Source organism: Oenanthe melanoleuca, unplaced genomic scaffold, assembly GCF_029582105.1.
Source record: "Oenanthe melanoleuca isolate GR-GAL-2019-014 unplaced genomic scaffold, OMel1.0 S001, whole genome shotgun sequence".
NCBI lineage: Eukaryota > Metazoa > Chordata > Aves > Passeriformes > Muscicapidae > Oenanthe > Oenanthe melanoleuca.
The window spans coordinates 8,146,321-8,164,999 of NW_026612650.1; the positions used below are offsets into that span (position 1 = coordinate 8,146,321).

General features: G+C 51.3%; 1 protein-coding gene and 1 long non-coding RNA gene across 2 annotated transcripts in view; one reads left to right on the plus strand and one right to left on the minus strand.

The window, feature by feature from the left end:
- Nucleotides 1-17,950, plus strand: part of AXL (AXL receptor tyrosine kinase) — a 34,952-nt gene extending 17,002 nt beyond the window's left edge. The window contains exons 7-20 of the mRNA XM_056515413.1: nucleotides 824-1,046; nucleotides 1,522-1,664; nucleotides 2,423-2,558; nucleotides 3,026-3,055; nucleotides 3,986-4,112; nucleotides 4,464-4,534; nucleotides 5,161-5,256; nucleotides 6,289-6,366; nucleotides 6,452-6,544; nucleotides 7,769-7,899; nucleotides 10,133-10,242; nucleotides 13,245-13,404; nucleotides 15,984-16,120; nucleotides 16,887-17,950. Of these exons, the coding sequence (XP_056371388.1) occupies nucleotides 824-1,046; nucleotides 1,522-1,664; nucleotides 2,423-2,558; nucleotides 3,026-3,055; nucleotides 3,986-4,112; nucleotides 4,464-4,534; nucleotides 5,161-5,256; nucleotides 6,289-6,366; nucleotides 6,452-6,544; nucleotides 7,769-7,899; nucleotides 10,133-10,242; nucleotides 13,245-13,404; nucleotides 15,984-16,120; nucleotides 16,887-17,220 (1,869 nt within the window). The 3' untranslated portion in view covers nucleotides 17,221-17,950. The remainder of the gene's footprint in view (nucleotides 1-823; nucleotides 1,047-1,521; nucleotides 1,665-2,422; nucleotides 2,559-3,025; nucleotides 3,056-3,985; nucleotides 4,113-4,463; nucleotides 4,535-5,160; nucleotides 5,257-6,288; nucleotides 6,367-6,451; nucleotides 6,545-7,768; nucleotides 7,900-10,132; nucleotides 10,243-13,244; nucleotides 13,405-15,983; nucleotides 16,121-16,886) is intronic.
- Nucleotides 13,466-15,136, minus strand: LOC130266211 (uncharacterized). Its single transcript, XR_008842765.1, has 3 exons — nucleotides 15,054-15,136; nucleotides 13,513-14,982; nucleotides 13,466-13,480 (listed from the first exon to the last, which is right to left on the minus strand). It is a non-coding gene; the product is annotated as an uncharacterized LOC130266211 (long non-coding RNA).
- Nucleotides 17,951-18,679: the final 729 nt, after the last annotated feature.

Below are 18,679 nucleotides of genomic sequence, written 5' to 3' on the forward strand. Positions count from 1 at the left end.
ATCAATACTAAAATCAGCCCCAAATTGACCCAAAATTGATCCCAAAAATCAACTCAAACTTAATCCCAAAATAGCCCCAAAATCACCTCAAAATTGACTCTAAATTTGCCCAAATCAGTCCCAAAATCGATCCCAAGTTGATCCCAAAATCACCCCAAAACTGACCCAGAATTGACCCGAAATCAACCCCAAATCAATCCCAAAATTGACCCCAAACTGACCCCAAATCACCCCAAAATCGATCCCAAATTGATCCTTTGGGGACATTTTGGGACATTTCGGTGGGTTTGGGACATTTTGGGGACACTGCACGAATTTGGGTGAATTTGGGTGGATTTGGGTGGATTTGGGTGATTTTTTTTTTGTCAAATTGGGTGACTTTGGGGACATTTTGGGAACATTTGGGACATTTGTGTGAATTCTCGTGTATTTGGGGATTTCTGGGGACATTTTGGGTGATTTTTCTTTTTGTGTGAATTTGGGTGGATTTGGGGACATTTGGGGATATTTTGGGGACATTTGGGGACATTTTGGGGAGATCTTGGGTGAATTTGGGATCATTTGGTGACATTTTGGGGACATTTGGGGACATTTTGTGATATTTTGAGTGGTTTTCAGTGAATTTGGGGACATTTTGGGCCATTTTGGGCCATTTGGGTGATTTTTCAGTGAAATTGGGTGGATTTGGATGGATTTGGGGACATTTGGGTGAATTTGGGGGTAATTTGTGTGAATTTGGATAAATTTGGGGGAATTTGGGGGAATTTGGATAAATTTGGGTGGGTCCTGGGCCACTCCCGGCTGTCCCCCCGCTGTTCCCAAGGTGTTCCCGGCCGATGTCGCCGATGACGTCACCGCTGTCGCCGATGACGTCGCCGCTGTCGCCGCCCCTGTCGCGATATCGCACTCGGTGTCGGTGCCGCCCTTCGCGCTCCGCCTGCCGGGGCTCCGCCCCCTGTCGCGATACCGCGCGCGCGTGGCCTGTCGCGACAGGCGCGGCCCCACGGCCTGGAGCCAGTGGGTGACAGCGAGCACGGCGGAGGGCGGTGAGGGGGCACCCCAAAATTGGGGAGGAGTACCCCAAAAATAGGGGAGGGGGAGGGGAGAGGGGGGCCCAAAAAAGTTGGGGAGGAGGGTGAGGGGACTCCAACAACTGGGCAGGGGGACCCAAAAATTGGGGAGCGGGAATGGGAGAGGGGGACCCCAAAATTGGGGAGGGGGAGGGGAGAGGGGGGACGGGAGAGCCCAAAATTTATGGGGAAGGGAGAGGGAGGACCCCAAAAAATTGGGGAGGGGGGGAACCCCAAAATTCTGGTGGGGGAGGGGAAGCCCCAAAAATTGGGGAGGGGGAAGGGGAGAGGGGGAGGGGGGAAAAGGGAAACCCCCCCAAAAAAATTGGGGGATGGGGTGGGGAGAGACCCCAAAAAAACTGGGGAGGGGGCTGGGGGGTTCCCCCCCCCTCCCCTCCCTCTCCCTCCCAATTTGGGGGTCTCATGCCCCGTTTTTGGGTTCCCCCCCCAGTTCCCGCGGGGCCCCCCCAGAACGTCAGCGCCCACTGGGTGGGGGAGGGGCGCGCCCGGCTGCGCTGGGGGCCGCCCCTCCCCCCCCTGAACGGGATCCTGGGCGGCTTCCGGGTGGGCTACGGGACCCCCGCCCAGCCCGAGGTGCGACCCCTCCCAAAAAAGCAAAATTCACCCAAAAAAACCCGAAATTCGCCCCAAAAACCACGAAATTCGCTCCAAAAGCCCCAAAATTCACCTCAAAAACCCCGAAATTCGCCCCAAAAGCCCCAAAATTCACCTCAAAAGCATCAAAATTCACCCCAAAATCCCCAAAATTCACCCCCAAAAAAAACCCAAATTCACCCCAAAAACCCCAAAATTCACCTCAAAACACGCGAAATTCACCCCAAACCCCCCAAAATTCTCCCCCAAAACCACCAAATTTCCCCAAATTCCCCCAAATTCGCCTCAGTTTCCCCCCAGTTTCTCCCCCATCACCCATTCTCTGCCCCAAATCCCCCAAAATCGCCCCAAATCCTCCCCAACCCCCCAAAATCCCCTGAATTTTCACCGAAAAAGTCCCCAAAAAATCCTCCAACATCCCTTCAAACCCCCAAAATCCCCTGAATTTCCCCCAATTTCCCCCAAATCCCCCTCAAATACCCCCAAATCCCCCCAAATCCCCCCAATTTCCCCAAATTCTTCCCAAAATCCCCAAATCCCACCAAACGTCCCCAAATTCCCCCCAATTTCCCCAAAATTCCCCAAAATTCCCTCTAATTTCACCCCAAATCTCCCCCAAATCCCCTTCGTTTTCCCCAACTTCCCCCCAAATCCCCCATTCCTTTCCCAAATGCCCCCAAATTTCCCCCGTTTCACCCCAAATCCCCCCCAAATCCCGAATTTGCCCCAATTCCCAGGTGGTTCTGGACGTGGGGTTGGTTCACGAGGCCCTGCTGGATTTGGGGTCCCTGGGCCCCAACGTCACCCTGAGGGTGGCACCCTACACCGGAGGGGGGGAGGGGCCCTGGAGCCCCCCCCTGCTGCTGCCGTCCCGTGAGTGACCCCAAAACCCCCTGGATTTACCCCAAAATCACCCCGACCCCCAAAACCCCCAAAAATCCTGAAATTCCCACAAATCTGCACCCCAAAATCCCCCCCTGCTGCTGCCACCACCCTGTGAGTGACCCCAAAACAACCAAATTCACCCCAAAATCACCCTGACCCCAAGAACCCCAAAATCCCCAGAATGTCCCCAACCCTGAAACCCCAAATCCGCCCCAAATGTCCCCAATGTCCCCAGTGTCCCCAGTGGCCCCGTGTCCCCAGTGTCCCTAATTTCTCCAATGTCCCCAATGTCCCCAGTGTCCTCCAAATGTCCCCACTGTCCCCAATGTCTCCAAATGTCCCCAAGTGTCCCCAAATGTCCCCAATGTCCCCCAACATCCCAATGTCCCCAATGCCCCCATGTCACCAATGTCCCCAATGTCCCTATGTCACCAATGTCCCCAATGTCCCCACAGCTGCCGAGGCCCCACTGGAGACGCAGCTGGGTGAGGAGGGGGAGGGGATGAATATGGAGCGGGAGGGGATGACGATGATGATGATGGGATAATAACATAATGGATAATGGGATAATCAATAATGGATAATGGGATAATGGATAATGGGTAGTGGGTAATGGGTAGTGGGTAATGGATAATGGGATGAAGATGATGATGATGGGATGGGATGGGATGGGATGGGATGGGATGAAGATGATGAAGGAATGGGATGGGATGGGATGATAATAATGATGACAATGATGATGGGATGGGATGGGATGATGATGATGATGGTGGGATGAAGACGATAGTGATGGGCTGACAATGATGATGAAGATGATGACGATGATGACAATGACAATGATGACGATGGGATGGGATGACAGTAACAGTGACGATGATGAAGATGCTGGGAAGGTGATGATGACAATGATGGGATGAAGATGATGATGATGACAATGACAGTGATGACGATGATGATGACGATGAAGGTGACAATGACAGTGACAATGATGATGCCAATGACAATGACGATGATGACAGTGACAATGACGAGGACAATGACAATGCCGATGAAGATGAAGACGACAATGATGATGGAGATGACAATGACAATGATGACAATGACGATGATGATGGCAATGACGAAGACAATAATGATGTCAATGCCGATGAAGATGACAATGACGATGAAGATAACAGTGACAATGAAAATGATGACAATGACGATGAAGATGACAATGATGATGACGGTGATGATGACAATGACAATGATAGTGGCAATGACAATGATGTGGATGACAATGACAGTGATGTCGATGACAATGACAATGCCGATGACAATGATGGCAATGCCAATGAAGATGACGATGATGATGACAATGACAATGACGATGACGATGATGCCGATGAAGATGACGATGCTCCCGCCCCCTGCAGTGCGGCCCCCGCAGCTCCCCGGTGCCTGGTGGCCGGCGCTGATGGCCCTGGTGGCCTTGGGGACGCTGGCTCTGGTGGCAGTGGTGGCGCTGGCGGCGCGGAGACGGCACAAGGAGACAAGATACGGGTGAGGGGACACATGTGCGAAATGAATGTCACCTGAGTCACCTGAGTCACCTGTGTGTGTCACTGTGTGAAATTATTGTCACCTGTGTGTCACCTGTGTGAATAATGTCACCTGTGATTAATGTCACCTGTGTCACCTGTGGGTGTCACTTGTGCATCACCTGTGTGTCACCTGTGTGATTAGTGTCACCTGTGTGATCAAGGTCACTTATGTGTCACCTGTGTGAAATTACTGTCACCTGTGTCACCTGTGTGATTAATGTCACCTCTGTCATTAATGTCACCTGTGTCACCTGTGTGTCACTTATGTCACCTGTGTCACTAATGTCGCACCTGTGTCCCCTGTCCCCAGCGCCGCGTTCTCTCCCGCCGTTCGTTTCCGTGTGCGCAGCTCATACGGGCGCCGCTCAGCGCAGGCCACGCGTGAGTGACGTCACCATGTCCCCATGTCCCCAATGTCCCCAATGTCCCAATGTCCCCAATGTCCCCAAATGTCCCCGATGTCCCCAGTGTTCCCAATGTCCCCAGTGTCACAGTGTCCCCAATGTCCCCATGTCCCCAATGTCCCCATGTCCTCAATGTCCTCAGTGTCCCCAGTGTCCCCAATGTCCCCAAATGTCCCCGATGTCCCAATGTCCCCAGTGTCACAGTGTCCCCAATGTCCCCCAATGTCCCAAATGTCCCCAATGTCCCCAATGTCCCCAATATCTCCAATGTCCCCACTGTCCCCATGTCCCCACAGTCCTCAGTGTCCCCCAATGTCCCCCAATGTCCCCAAATGTCCCCAATGTCCCCATGTCCCCAATATCACCAATGTCCCCACTGTCCCCATGTCCCCACAATGTCCCCAATGTCCTCAGTGTCCCCCAATGTCCCCCAACTGTCCCAAATGTCCCCAAACTGTCCCCAATGTCCCCAATATCTCCAATGTCCCCAAACTCCCCCCACTGTCCCCAATGTCCCCAGTATCCCCAATGTCCCCAGTGTCCCCAGTGTCCCCAGTGTCCCCAGTGATGTCCCCATGTCCCCTTTGCTGTCCCCTGTCCCAGTGAACCGTTTGGGGATCAGCCCTGAGCTCAAGGAGAAGCTCCGGGACGTTCTCGTCGAGCGGCACCGGGTGGCGCTGGGCAAGACACTAGGCGAGGGTGGGTGCCCAAAATCACCCCAAAATCCTCACCAAAATCACCCCAAAAAAATCCCCCCAGAGTCACCCCAAAATCTTTTTTAAATAATCTCAAAATCCTCCCCAAAATGCCCCGAAATCAGCCCGAAAATCACCCCAAGTCCCCCAGAATCAGCCCCAACCGCCCCCAAAATCACCCCAAATTCTCCCAAATCCCCCCAAATCCCCCAAATCCCCTGCAGGTCTCAAATCTTCCTGAAATCCTCCCAAAATCAAACCTAAATCACCCCAAGTCCCCCAGAATTCCTCAGGACTTACTGGGAACCCCCAAATCCTTTTGGGAACCCCCGAAATCCTTTGGGACCCCCAAAATCCCTTGGGACCCCCAAAATCCCTGTGGAACCCCAAAAAATCCCTTGGGATCCTCAGAGTTTCTCGGGAACCCCCAAAATCTCTATAGGACCCACCAAAATCCCCATGGGGCCCCCCAAAATCCATTTGGGAGCCCCCAAAATCCCTTTGGGACCCCCCCCAAACCTTGGAAAATCCTCTCAGGACACCCCGAAATTCCCTTGGGACCCCCCTAAACCTCTTCAGGATCCCCCGAAATCTCTGTGGGACACCCCCCTAAATCACTTTGGGACACACCCAAACCTTCTTGCAGCCCCCCCAAATCCCATGGGGACCCCCAAAATCGCTTTGGGACCCCTCAAAATCCCTGTGAGCCACCCCAAAATCCCTCTGAGACCCCCCAAAATTCCTTTGGGACCCCCCCCAAACCTCCTCGGAATGCCCAAAAATTCCTCAGTACCCCCTGAAACCCCCCCAAACCCCTTTGGATCCCCTAAAATCCCTGTGGGCCCCCCCAAAATCCCTTTGGAACCCCCCCAAACCTCCTCGGGACCTCCCAAAACCTCTTTGGAACCCCCTGAAACCCCCCCAAAATCCCTTTGGGACCCCCCAAAACCCCTTCAGGACCCCCCAAAATCCCTCTGAACCCTCTGGGACCCCCCAAAATCCCTCTGGACCCCCCAAAATCCCTGTGGCCATGCAGGTGAGTTCGGCTCGGTGGTGGAGGGGACGCTGCACCAGGACTCGGGGGTGCTGCGCGTGGCCGTCAAGACCATGAAACGTGAGCCCCAAAATCCATCCCATAACCCCCCAAAACCCCCTGAAACCCTCCGAATCTCCCCAGTTTCCTGAATTTCGCCCCACAGTCGCCATCTGCTCGCGGGGGGAGCTCGAGGATTTCCTGAGCGAGGCCGTGTGCATGAAGGAGTTCGACCACCCCAACGTCATGAAGCTGATCGGTGAGGAGCCCCAGAATACCCCAAAATTGCCCCAAAATCATCCCAAAATCGCCCCAAAATCATCCCAAAATCACCCCAAAATCATCCCAAAAATACTGCAAATTCACCCAAAAATCATCCCAAAATCATCGCAAAATCATCCCAAAATCACCCAAAAATTACCCAAAAGTCACCCTAAAATGGCCCAAAAATACCCCAAAATTGCTCCAAAGTCACCCCAAAAATGCCCCCAAATCTCCCCAATTTCTCCCAAATCCGCCCCAATTTTGGGGTGATCCGAGCCCCAGTTTTGGAGGGGTCCATGCCTAAATTTGAGGGGGTCCCAGGGGATCCCCACCCCAGTTTTGGGGGTCCTAAATCCCAAATTTGGGGTGATCTGAGCCACAACTTCGGGGGGATCTGGGTCCCAATTTCAGATGTCTGTGCCCCAATTTTGGGGTGATCTGAGCTCACATTTGGGGTTCCCCAGTTCCCCAGTTTTGGGGGTCCTGAACCCCATTTTTGTGGCTCTGAACCCCAGTTTTGGGATGAGTCTCTGTCTCAATCTTGGGGTGATCTGAGCCCAAATTTTGGGGATTTGTGTTCCCCAATTTAGGGGCTCTGTGTCTTAATTTTGGGGTGATCTGAGCCCAATTGTTGGGGGCTCTGTGGCCCAACTTTGGGGGTCCTGAACCCCAAATTTGGGGTGATCTGAGCCTCAAGTCTGGGGGGATCTGGGTCCCAATTTTGGGGATAACTGCGCCCTAATTTTGGGGGGCTCTCTGTCTGAATTCTGGGGTGATCTGAGCCCCAAATTTGGGGTGATTGAGCCTCAAATTTGGGGGGTTCTGTGCCCCAGTTTTGGGAGTCCTGAACCCCAATTTTGTGGTTCTGCACCCCAGTTTTGGGATGAGTCTGTGCCCCAATTTTGGGGTGATCTGAGCCCAAATTTTGGGGATTTGTGTTCCCCCATTTTGGGAGTTCCACACCCCAGTTTTGGGGGTCTAGGTGCCAATTTTAGGCTGATCTGAGCTCAGTTTTGGGGGGTTCTGTTCCCCATTTTGGGGTCCTGAACCCCAATTTTGGGGTGATCTGAGCCACAGTTTCGGGGGATCTGTGTACCAATTTTGGGTGTTTGTGGCCCAATGTTGGGGTGATCTGAGCTCAGTTTGGGGGTTTCTGTGCCCCCACTTTGGGTCCCAACCCCCGAGTTGGGGGCGGGGCTGACCCCGCCCCTCCCCCCAGGGGTCTGCCTGCAGCCGTGGGGGGGTGGCGAGGAGGGGCCGCCCCCTCCCCCCATCGTCCTGCTGCCCTTCATGGCCCACGGGGACCTGCACAGCTTCCTGCTCTGCGCCCGCCTCGGGGACCCCCCTAAGGTGAGAAGCCCAAAATCCCCCCAAAAAACCCCAAAAAGATCCCCCAAAAAAATCCCAGAAAAAAAAACACCCAAAAAACCACCCAAAATCCCCCAAAATTTCCCATCAAAGTCCCAAAAAAACCCAAAAAAAATCCCCCAAAATCCCATTAAACTCCCAGAAAATCCCACAAAGCTCTGCCAAATAATTCAATAAAAAACTCGGAAAATCTCACAAAAATCCCACAAAAAATCCCAATAAAAATCCCCAATAAAAAATCCCCATTAAAAATTCCCTAAAAATCCCACAAAAATCCTCAGAAAATCCCAAAAAAATTCCACAAAGAACCCTGTAAAATCCCCATTAAAATCCTCATTGAAATCTGATTAAAAACCCATAAAAATCTCTGAAAATCTGTCATCAGAAATCCCAAAAATCCCCATAAAAATCCCATAAAAACCCCAAATTTGGGCCCTGTGGAGCTTCCTGCTCTGTGCCCACCTTGGGGAGCCCCGAAGGTGAGAAACCCCCTCCCCAAAATCCCCCAAAAAATCCCCCAAAAAATCCCCCCAAATCCCATAAAAATCGCCTCCAAAATTCCCCATAAAAATCGCAGAAAATCCCATAAATCCCACAAAAATCCGCCAAAAATCCCACAAAAACTTGCCCAAAAATTCCATAAAAATCCCCAAAAATCCACCCAAAAATCCCACTAAAATCTCAGAAAATCCGACCAAAAAATCCCCATGAAAATCCTGTAAAAATCCCAGAAAATCCCACAAAAATCTGCCCAAAAAAATCCTACAAAAATTTGCCAAAAATTTCCAAAGAAATCCCACAAAAAATCCTCATAAAAGTCCCCATTAAAAAATCCTCATCAAAATTTCATAAAAATCCCCCAAAATCCAACAATAATCCTCATAAAATCCAATAAAAAATCCCCCCAATAATTTCCAAAAAATAAATTTAAAAAATCCCTGAAAAGTCCCCTTTAAAATTCCCCAAAATCCCCCCAAAAATCCTACAAAAATCTGCCCAAAAAATTCCATAAAAATCTGAGAAAAACTCCTACTAAATCCCATAAATCGCACCAAAAATTCCACAAAATTTCCACCAAAATCCAATAAAAACCACAAGACCCCTCAAAAATCCCAGAAAAATCTCCCAAAAATTTGGGGACTTTTTGGGGGGATTTTTTGGGGTATTTTTTTTTTTTTTCTTTTTGGGAGAGATTTTTTTGGGATTTTTGGGGGGGTTTTTAGGGGCAATTTTTGGGAGATTTTTTTGGCTTTTTGGGGGGATTTTTTGGGATTTTTAGGGGAATTTTGGGGGGGATTTTTGGGGAGATTTTTTGGGTGTTTTTGGGGGTTTCATGGGAATTGTTGAGGGGCTTTTTAGGGATTTTTGGGGGATTTTTAGGGTATTTTTTGGGGATTTTTTTTTTGGGACTTATTGGGGGATTTTTTGGGGAATTTTTTAGGGGATTTTTTTGGGGGATTTTAGGTTTTTTGGTCGGGTTTTTTTGGGGGAGATTTTTTGAAGATTTTTGGGGATGTTTGGGCGATTTTTGGAAGGATTTTTTTGGGATTTTCGGAAGGATTTTTGGGGAAATTTTGGGGATTTTTGGGGGATTTTTTTGGGATTTTTCACGAATTTTTTTAGGTATTTTTGGGGGTTTTTTGAGGGGGTGGATTTTTAGGGGATTTTGGAGGGATTTTTTAGGGGATTTTTTGTGGGGTGGTTTTGGAGATTTTTGGGGGATTTTTTTAGGGGATTTTTGGGGAATTTTTAATGGGGTATTTTTTGGGTTTTTTTTTGAGGGAGATTTTTAGGGGATTTTTTCAGAGATTTTTGGGGGATTTTTCGGGGATTTTTTGGGGGTTTTGGGGAATTTTTTTAGGGTTTTTTTTTGGTTTTTTTTTAGGGGGGATTTTTATAGGATTTTTTTTTTTATTATTTTTTAGGGTTTTTTGGGGATTTTTTTGGGATTTTTGGGGGAATTTTGAGGGATTTTTTTTTGATTTTTAGAGAATTTTGGGCGACTTTTAAGGGGGATTTTTTTGGGGACTTTTGGGGGGATGTTTTGGGGGGGGATTTTTGGGGGTTTTATGGGAATTTTGGGGGGATTTTTTTTGGGATATTTGAGGGAATTTTGGAGGATTTTTGTGGGGATTTTTGTGGGGATTTTTTTTAGGATTTGGGGACAGTTCCCTGAGTGTCCCCTGAGTGTCCCTGTGGCTGTGGCTGTCCCCAGGCGCTGTCCCCCCGCACCCTGCTGGGGTTCATGGCCGACATCGCGGCCGGGATGAGTTACCTGAGCCAGAGGAACTTCGTGCACCGAGACCTGGCGGCGAGGAACTGCATGTGGGACATGGAGACATGGGGACATCACTGGGGACACTGGGGACATCACTGGGGACACTGGGGACATGGGGACATCAGTGGGGTCACTGGGGACACTGGGGACATCAGTGGGGACATGGGGACATCAGTGGGGTCACTGGGGGGATTTGGGGGCATTGGGGACACTGGGGACAGTGGGGACATTGGGGACACTGGAGACATTGAGGACATTGTGGGACTGTGGGGACATTGGGGATATTGGGGACATGGGGACAGCATTGGTGCACGGGGACAGCAAAGGTGACACGGGGACATCAATGAGGACATTGGAGCAGGGGGGACATTTGAGGCAGGAGTAGCTTTTGGAATTCTCGGTACTATTTGGATTATGGGAATTTTGGGATTTCGGGGTTTTGAGATTTGGGGATTTTGGGATTTTCAGGCTGTCCCTTTTCCCCCAGGCTGGCTCTGTGATTTGGGATTTGGGATTTTTGGGATTGTTGGTTATTTGGATTATTGCACTATTGGGATTTTGGGACACAGGAATTTCGGGATTTGGGAATTCAGGATTTCAGGAGTTCAGGATTTTGCTGTCGCTGTCCCTGGGATTTTTGGGTTTATGGGATCACTGTGACATGGGAATTTCGGGATTTTGGGACACAGGAATTTGGGGATTTCAGGATTTTGGGATTTCAGGAGTTCAGGATTTCAGGGGGTCCCTGTGCCCCCAGGCTGGACGAGTGGCTCCGTGTGCTCGTGGCCGATTTGGGATTTGGGGTTATTTTGATTTGGGGTTTCTGAGATCACTGTGACACTGGGATTTCGGGATTTTGGGATTTCAGGATTTTGCTGTCCCTGTGTCCCCAGGCTGGATGAGCGGCTCGGTGATTTGGGATTTGTGATTTTTGGGATTATTTCATATTGGGATTATTGCACTATTGGGATTTCGAGACATGGGAACTTCAGGATTTCGGGATTTCAGGATTTGGGGTTTTCAGCATTTCAGGATTTTGCTGTCCCTGTCCCCCAGACTGGACGAGCGGCTCCGTGTCCCTCTGGCCGATTTGGGGATTTGGGATTATTGGTTATTGGGATTATTGCACTATTGGGATTTCGGGACACAGGAATTTGAGGATTTCAGGACTTTGGGATTTCAGGAGTTCTGGATTTCAGGGCGTCCCTGTGCCCCCAGGCTGGACGAGTGGCTCCGTGTGCTCGTGGCCCATTTGGGATTTGGGGTTATTTTGATTTGGGTTTTTTGGATCACTGTGACATTGGAATTCCATGGTTTCAGGATTTCGGGATTTTGGGATTTCAGGAGTTCAGGATTTTGCTGTCCCTGTGCCCCCAGGCTGGACAAGCGGCTCTGGGTGCGCGTGGCGGATTTTGGAATTTGGGATTGTTGGGTTTTTGGGATCGCTGTGACATTGGGATATTGGAATTTTGGGATTTCAGGATTTTGGAATTTCAGGAGTTCAGGATTTCAGGGTGTCCCTGTTCCCCCAGGCTGGACAAGCGGCTCCGTGTCCGTGTGGCCAATTTGGGGATTTGGGGTTATTTTGATTTCGGGTTTTTGGATCACTGTGACACTGGGATTTCAGGAGTTCAGGATTTTGGGATTTCAAGAGTTCAGGAGTTCAGGATTTCAGGGTGTCCCTGTCCCCCCAGGCTGGACTAGCGGCTCTGGGTGCCATGGCCGATTTGTGATTTTTGAGTTTTTGGGATCACTGTGACATAGGAATTTTGGGATTTTGGGGCACAGTGATTTCAGGATTTCGGGATTTCAGGATTTCAGGATTTGCTGTCCCTGTATCCCCAGGCTAGATGAGCGGGTCCGTGTCCCTGTGGCCGATTTGGGGATTTCAGGATTTTTGGGGTTATTGGTTTTTGGGATTATTGCACTATTGGCATTTCAGGACACAGGAATTTTGGGATTTCAGGAGTTCAGGATTTTGGGATTTCAGGATTTCAGGATTTCAGGATTTTGCTGTCCCTGTGTCCCCAGGCTGGATGAGCGGCTCTGTGATTTGGGATTTGTGATTTTTGGGATTATTTCATATTGGGATTATTGCACTATTGGGATTTCGAGACACGGAAACTTCAGGATTTCGGGATTTTGGGATTTGGGGTTTTCAGCATTTCAGGATTTTGCTGTCCCTGTCCCCCAGGCTGGACGAGCGGCTCTGTGTCCCTGTGGCAAATCTGGGGATTTGGGATTTTTGGGATTATTGGTTATTGGGATTATTGCACTATTAGGATTTCGGGACACAGGAATTTTGGGATTTCAGGATTTAGGGGTTTTGGGAATTCAGGAGTTCAGGATTTCAAGGTGTCCCTGTTCCCCCAGGCTGGACGAGCGGCTCCGTGTGTTCGTGGCTGATTTGGGATTGTTGGGTTATTCTGATTTTGGGTTTTTGGGATCACTGTGACATTGGGATTTGAGGATTTTGGGATTTAAGGATTTTGGGATTTCAGTGTGTCCCTTTTCCCCCAGGCTGGAAGAGCAGCTCCATGTCCACGTGGCTGATTTGGGATTTTGGGTTTTTGGGTGTTTGGGATCACTGTGACATGGGAATTTCAGGATTTCAGGACACTGGAATTTCAGAATTTCAGGATTTTGGGATTTCAGGAGTTCAGGATTTCAGGATTTACTGTCCCTGTCCCCCAGGCTGGACGAGCGGCTCTGTGTCCCTGTGGCCGATTTGGGGATTTGGGATTTTTGGGATTATTGGTTATTGGGATTATTGCACTATTGGCATTTCGGGACACAGGAACTTCGGAATTTCAGGATTTTGAGATTTCAGGAGTTCAGGATTTCAGGATTTGCCGTTCCTGTGTCCCCAGGCTGGATGAGCGGCTCTGGGTGCCCGCGGCTGATTTGGGATTGTTGGGTTTTTGGGATCACTGTGATATTGGGATTTTGGAATTTCGGTATATTGGAATTTGGGGATTTCAGGATTTTGGGATTTGGGGAGTTTGGGATTTCAGGAGCTCAGGATTTCAGGGTCTCCCTTTTCCCCCAGGCTGGACGAGCGGCTCCGTGTGCGCGTGGCGGATTTCGGGCTTTCCAAGCAGGTCGGGGGGTCGCTCTATTACCGGCAGGGCCGCGGCGCCCCTGTCCCCGTCAAGTGGGTGGCGCTGGAGAGCCTGGCTGAGCGGGTCTACACCACCAAGAGCGATGTGGTGAGACCCCAAAATCACCCCAAAAATGGGCTCAGGGAGCCCAAAAAACCCAAACACCAAAAATCCCCAAAAAATCCTATAAAAACCCCATGAAAACCCCATAAAAACCCCATAAAAACCCCATAAAATCCCCACTGTGAGCCTGGCTGAGCGGGTCTACACCACCGAGAGTGACGTGGTGAGACCCCAAAATCCCCAAAAATCCACCCCAAAAACGGGCTTAGGGAGCCCAAAAACCCCAAGTCACAAAAAAATCCCAAAAAACATCTGTAATACCCCATTAAAATCCAATTAAAAACGCCAAAATCACCAAAAAAATCCCATTAAAAACCCTCAAAAGAACGACAAGAAAATTCCACAAAAGCCCAAACAGCCCCAGAAACAGTGTCAGGGACTCAAAACCCCCAAATCCCAAAGAATTCCCAAAAAATCCCCAAAGAATCCCCCAAAAATCCCATAAAAATCCCATAAAAATTTCATTAAAATCCCATAAAATAATTTAAAATCCTCATAAAATCCCATAAAAGTGTAGAAATCCCATTAAAATCCCCCCATATCCTTATAGAAGTCTCACCAAAATCCCCCAAAATCTCCCTGAGTTTTCACAAAAATCCCAGAAAAATTCCTCCCAAATTTTACTGAAAATCTTTAAAAATCCTTCCAAAATCTCATTAAAAATCCCATTAAAATCCCATAAAAACCAGATTAAAAATTCCCAAAAATCCCCCCCAAATTCCACAAAAAAATCCCCCAAAATGCTCCCAAAAATCCTTAAAAAATCCCCCCCAAATCCCTCAAAAGTCCCACCAAATTCCCATAAAAGTGCAAAAATCCCATTAAAATCCCATTAAAATTCCCCCAAAATCCTTGTAGATGTCCCACAAAAATTCCCAAAAAATCTCCCCCCAAATCTCCTAAAAATCCTGAAAAACCCTCCAGAAAATTCCACAAAACTCTTCTAAAAATCCCCCCGAAATCCCAATAAAATTCCCATTGAAATATCCCATGAAATAACACCAAAAATCCCCAAAAAATCCTTTAAAAATCCCCCAAAAATTTAAAAAAAAAAAAAAATCTTATAAAAATTCCCCCAAAATCCCATTAAAAATCCCACTGAAAAATCCCATAAAATAGCCAAAAAAATTCCACAAAAATCCCAGGAAAATCCTTTTAAAATCTCCCCAAAATCCCTCAAAAATCACTTTAAAATCCCACCAAAATTCCATTTAATAATCCCATAAAACCCCAAAACAAAGCCCCAACCCCCCCCAAATCTCAAAAAAAATCCCCAAAAAATCCCATTTAAAATCCCCCAAAAATAAAAAACAATTCCCATAAAATTCCATTTAAAACTAAAAAAAAAAACAAACCCAAAAAATTCCAAAAAATTCCCCCAAAATTCCAAAAATTTCCCCAAAAATCCCCAAAAAAACCAAACGCAGGACCCCCAATCTGATCCTGAGTGACCCCTGAGTGACCCTGAGTGATCCTTGAGTGACCCTGGGTGACCCCTAAATGACCCCTGAGTGACCCTGAGTGACCCGAGTGTCCCCTGACACTGAGTGACCCTGAGTGACCCTGAGTGACCCCTGAGTGATCCGAGTGACCTTGAGTGACCCCTGAGCGACCCCTGAGTGACCCTTAGTGACCTTGAGTGACCCCTGAGTGACCCTGAGTGACCCTGAGTGACCCTTTAGTGGCCATTGAGTGACCCTGAGTGACCCCTGAGTGACGCTTGAGTGACCACTGAGTGACCCCTGAGTGACACTGAGTGACGCTTGAGTGACCACTGAGTGACCCCAGAGTGACCCCAGAGTGACCCCGAGTGATCCCTGAGTGATCCTGTGTGACCACTAAGTGACTCTTAGTGACTCCTGAGTGACCAATGGTGATCTCTGAGTGACCCTGAGAAACCCCTGAGTGACCCTTGAGTGACCAATGAGTGACCAATGAGTGACCAATGAGTGACCCTGAGTGACTGAGTAACCCTGAGTGACCTTTGAGTGACCCTGAGTGACCCCTGACTGACCTTGCATGTGTCAGTGGTCACTCAGCAGTCACTCTGTGCCAGTGGTCACTCAGGGGTCACTGTCAGTGGTCACTCGGTGGTCACTCAGTGTCGGTGATCACTCAGTGGTCACTCAGTGGTCACTCTTTCTGTTGCAGTGGTCACTCAGAGGTCACTCATTGATCACTCTGTTGCAGTGGTCACTCAGTGTCAGTGGTCACTCAAGTGGTCACTCAGAGGTCACTCAGTGGTCACTCAGTGTCAGTGGTCACCCATTGGTCACTCAGTGGTCACTCAGTGTCAGTGGTCACTCAGTGGTCACTCTCTGTTGCAGTGGTCATTCGGAGTGACCATGTGGGAGATCGCTGCCCGTGGGCTGACCCCGTACCCAGGCTGTGTCAGTGGTCACTCAGTGGTCACTCAGTGTCAGTGGTCACCCATTGGTCACTCAGTGGTCACTCAGTGGTCACTCAGTGGTCACTCAGTGTCAGTGGTCACCCATTGGTCACTCAGTGGTCACTCAGTGTCAGTGGTCACCCATTGGTCACTCAGTGGTCACTCTCTGTTGCAGTGGTCATTCGGAGTGACCATGTGGGAGATCGCTGCCCGCGGGCTGACGCCGTACCCGGGGCTGGAGAACAGCGAGGTGTTCGAGTTCCTGCGGGGGGGGCGGCGTCTGGGGGCGCCCCCGCAGTGTCCACCCCGGCTGTGAGTGACCCTGAGTGACCCTGACTGACACTGAGTGACCACTGACCCCGCAATGACCACTGACCCTTCACTGACCCTCACTGACCACTGACCCTTCACTGACCCTCACTGACTGCCCAAACCCCGCCGCAGTGCCTGCCCTGGCTGTGAGTGACCCTGAGTGACCCTGACTGACCGCTGACCCCGCACTGACCATTGACCCTTCACTGACCTTTCACTGACCCCACACTGACCCCAAAGTGACCCCCAGCCCCATTCTCAGCCCCATCCCAAGCCCCCAGCCCCATTTCCCCCCCCAGCCCCATTCCCAGCCCCATCCCAAGCCCCCAGCCCCATTCCCAGCCCCATCCCAAGCCCCCAGCCCCATTTCCCCCCCAGCCCCATTCCCAGCCCCATCCCAAGCCCCCAGCCCCATTTCCAGCCCCATTTCCCCCCCCAGCCCCATTCCCAGCCCCATCCCCATTCCCAGCCCCATCCCAAGCCCCCAGCCCCATTTCCCCCCCCCAGCCCCAGCCCCATTTCCCCCCCCAGCCCCATTCCCAGCCCCATCCCAAGCCCCCAGCCCCATTTCCCCCCCAGCCCCATTTCCCACACCCCCAGCCCCATTTCCTACATCCCCAGCCCCATTTCCCCCCCAGCCCCATTCCCAGCCCCATCCCAAGCCCCCAGCCCCATTTCCAGCCCCATTTCCCACATCCCCAGCCCCATTTCCCCCCCCAGCCCCATTCCCAGCCCCACCCAAGCCCCCAGCCCCATTTCCCCCCAGGTACGCCCTCATGCGCCGCTGCTGGGCCGCCGACCCCCGGGCCCGCCCGACCTTCGAGGAGCTGGGAGGGGCTCTGGGAGGGCTCCTGCGGGGGCTGCCTCCCACCCCGGGGACCCCCGACCCCCTCTACGTCAACATGGGCCAGGGAGGGGGTGGGGCGGCGGCCGCGACCCCCCCCGAGCCCTCCAAAACCTCCCCGGAGCCCCCTGGCAGCGAGGGGGCGGGGCCCGGCCGCTACGTGCTCTGCCCCGCCCCCCCCGATTTTGGGACACCCCCCGATCCCGATTTTGGGGGTGTTCCCCCCGATTTTGGGGCTTCTGAGGAGGGGGCGTGATGGGAAGGTCGCCCTCCCCCCAAGAAAAAAAAAAAAGCTGTGGTACTGCCAGGGATCCCCTCCCCCAAAATAGGAGGGACCCTCCCTCAAAAGGTACTCGGGCATTGTGGGACCCCCTCCAAAATAACGGGACCCCCTTGGGACCCCCCCAGAATAAAGGAACCCCCCCAAAAAAGGACTGCCCCCAGACTAAATGGGGGGGATAGGAGGGACCCCCCCAAAGGAACTCGGGCATTGGGGGACCCCCCCCAAAAAAAAGGGACCCCCCAAAATGAAAGGAACCCGCAAAAGGGAAGGACCCCCTTGGGACCCCCCCAAAATGAAGGAACCCCCGCAAAAGGTTCTCGGGCATTGTGGGATGCCCCAAAATCAGGGACCCCCCCCCTAAAAAAAAAGGGACTATCCCCAAAATAAAGGGGGGGATAGGTACCCAAAGGTACTGGGGTACCCCAGGGACCCCCCCTGAAATAAAGGGACCCCCCAAAATTAAGGGAACCCCCAAAAGGTACACGGGCGTTGTGGGACCCCCCCCCAGAATAACGGGACCCCCCAAAATAAAGGGACCCCCCCCAATAGGAGGGACCCCCCCTAAAGGTACTGAGGCACCCCAGGAACCTTTCCCCCCAAAGGAACTCGGGCATTGTGGGACCCCCTCCCTAAAATAAAGGGAGCCCTCCAAAATGAAGGAAACCCCACAAAGGTACTCGGGCATTGTGGGACCCCCCCCCCCCGACTAAAATAAAGGGACGCCCCAAAATAAAGGGACGACCCCCCCCCCCAAAATCAGGGAGCCCCTCAGATGTACTGGGGCATCGTGGGACCCCCAAAATCAGGGACCCCGTGGGACCCCCCCCAAAATGAGGGACCCCCCCCTCCCAAATCAGGGACCCCACAAGGCCCCTCCCCCTCCACCAATAAAATTTCTTGTCCTGCAGTGGCCTCGGTTTTGGGAGGGGGATGGGGTTTTGGGATTATTTGGGGTTTTTTGGGATTTTTTGGGGTTTGGGGCTATTGGGAGGTTTTGGGGATTTGGGGTTTTTTGGGGGTTGGGGGTTTTGGTTTTTTGGGGGTTTGGGGGCTTTAGCGTTTTTGGGGGGTTTTGGGAGGGTTGGGGGATGTTTGGGGTTTTTTTTATGTGTGGTCTTTTTGAGGGGGTATTGGGGGCGTGGTCAGAGCGGGATGGGCGTGGCCTCAGACCACGCCTAGCCGATTGCAGCCAATGGCAGCGCGGCGCTCTCCCACCGCAGCCAATCACCGCGCGGCTCCCGTTGCCAGGCAACATGGGCGGCCCCACGCGCAAACCCAGCCACGCCCACATTGCAAAATCAACCAATCAGAAGTGTGATATGCCCGGGGACCCGCTCACGAGTTGATTGACATCGCTTTTAACCAATAGCAGCGCGTACCACCCTTTCCCGCCTCCTTCCCACTGAGGCAGCGCTGACCAATGACAAGCGGC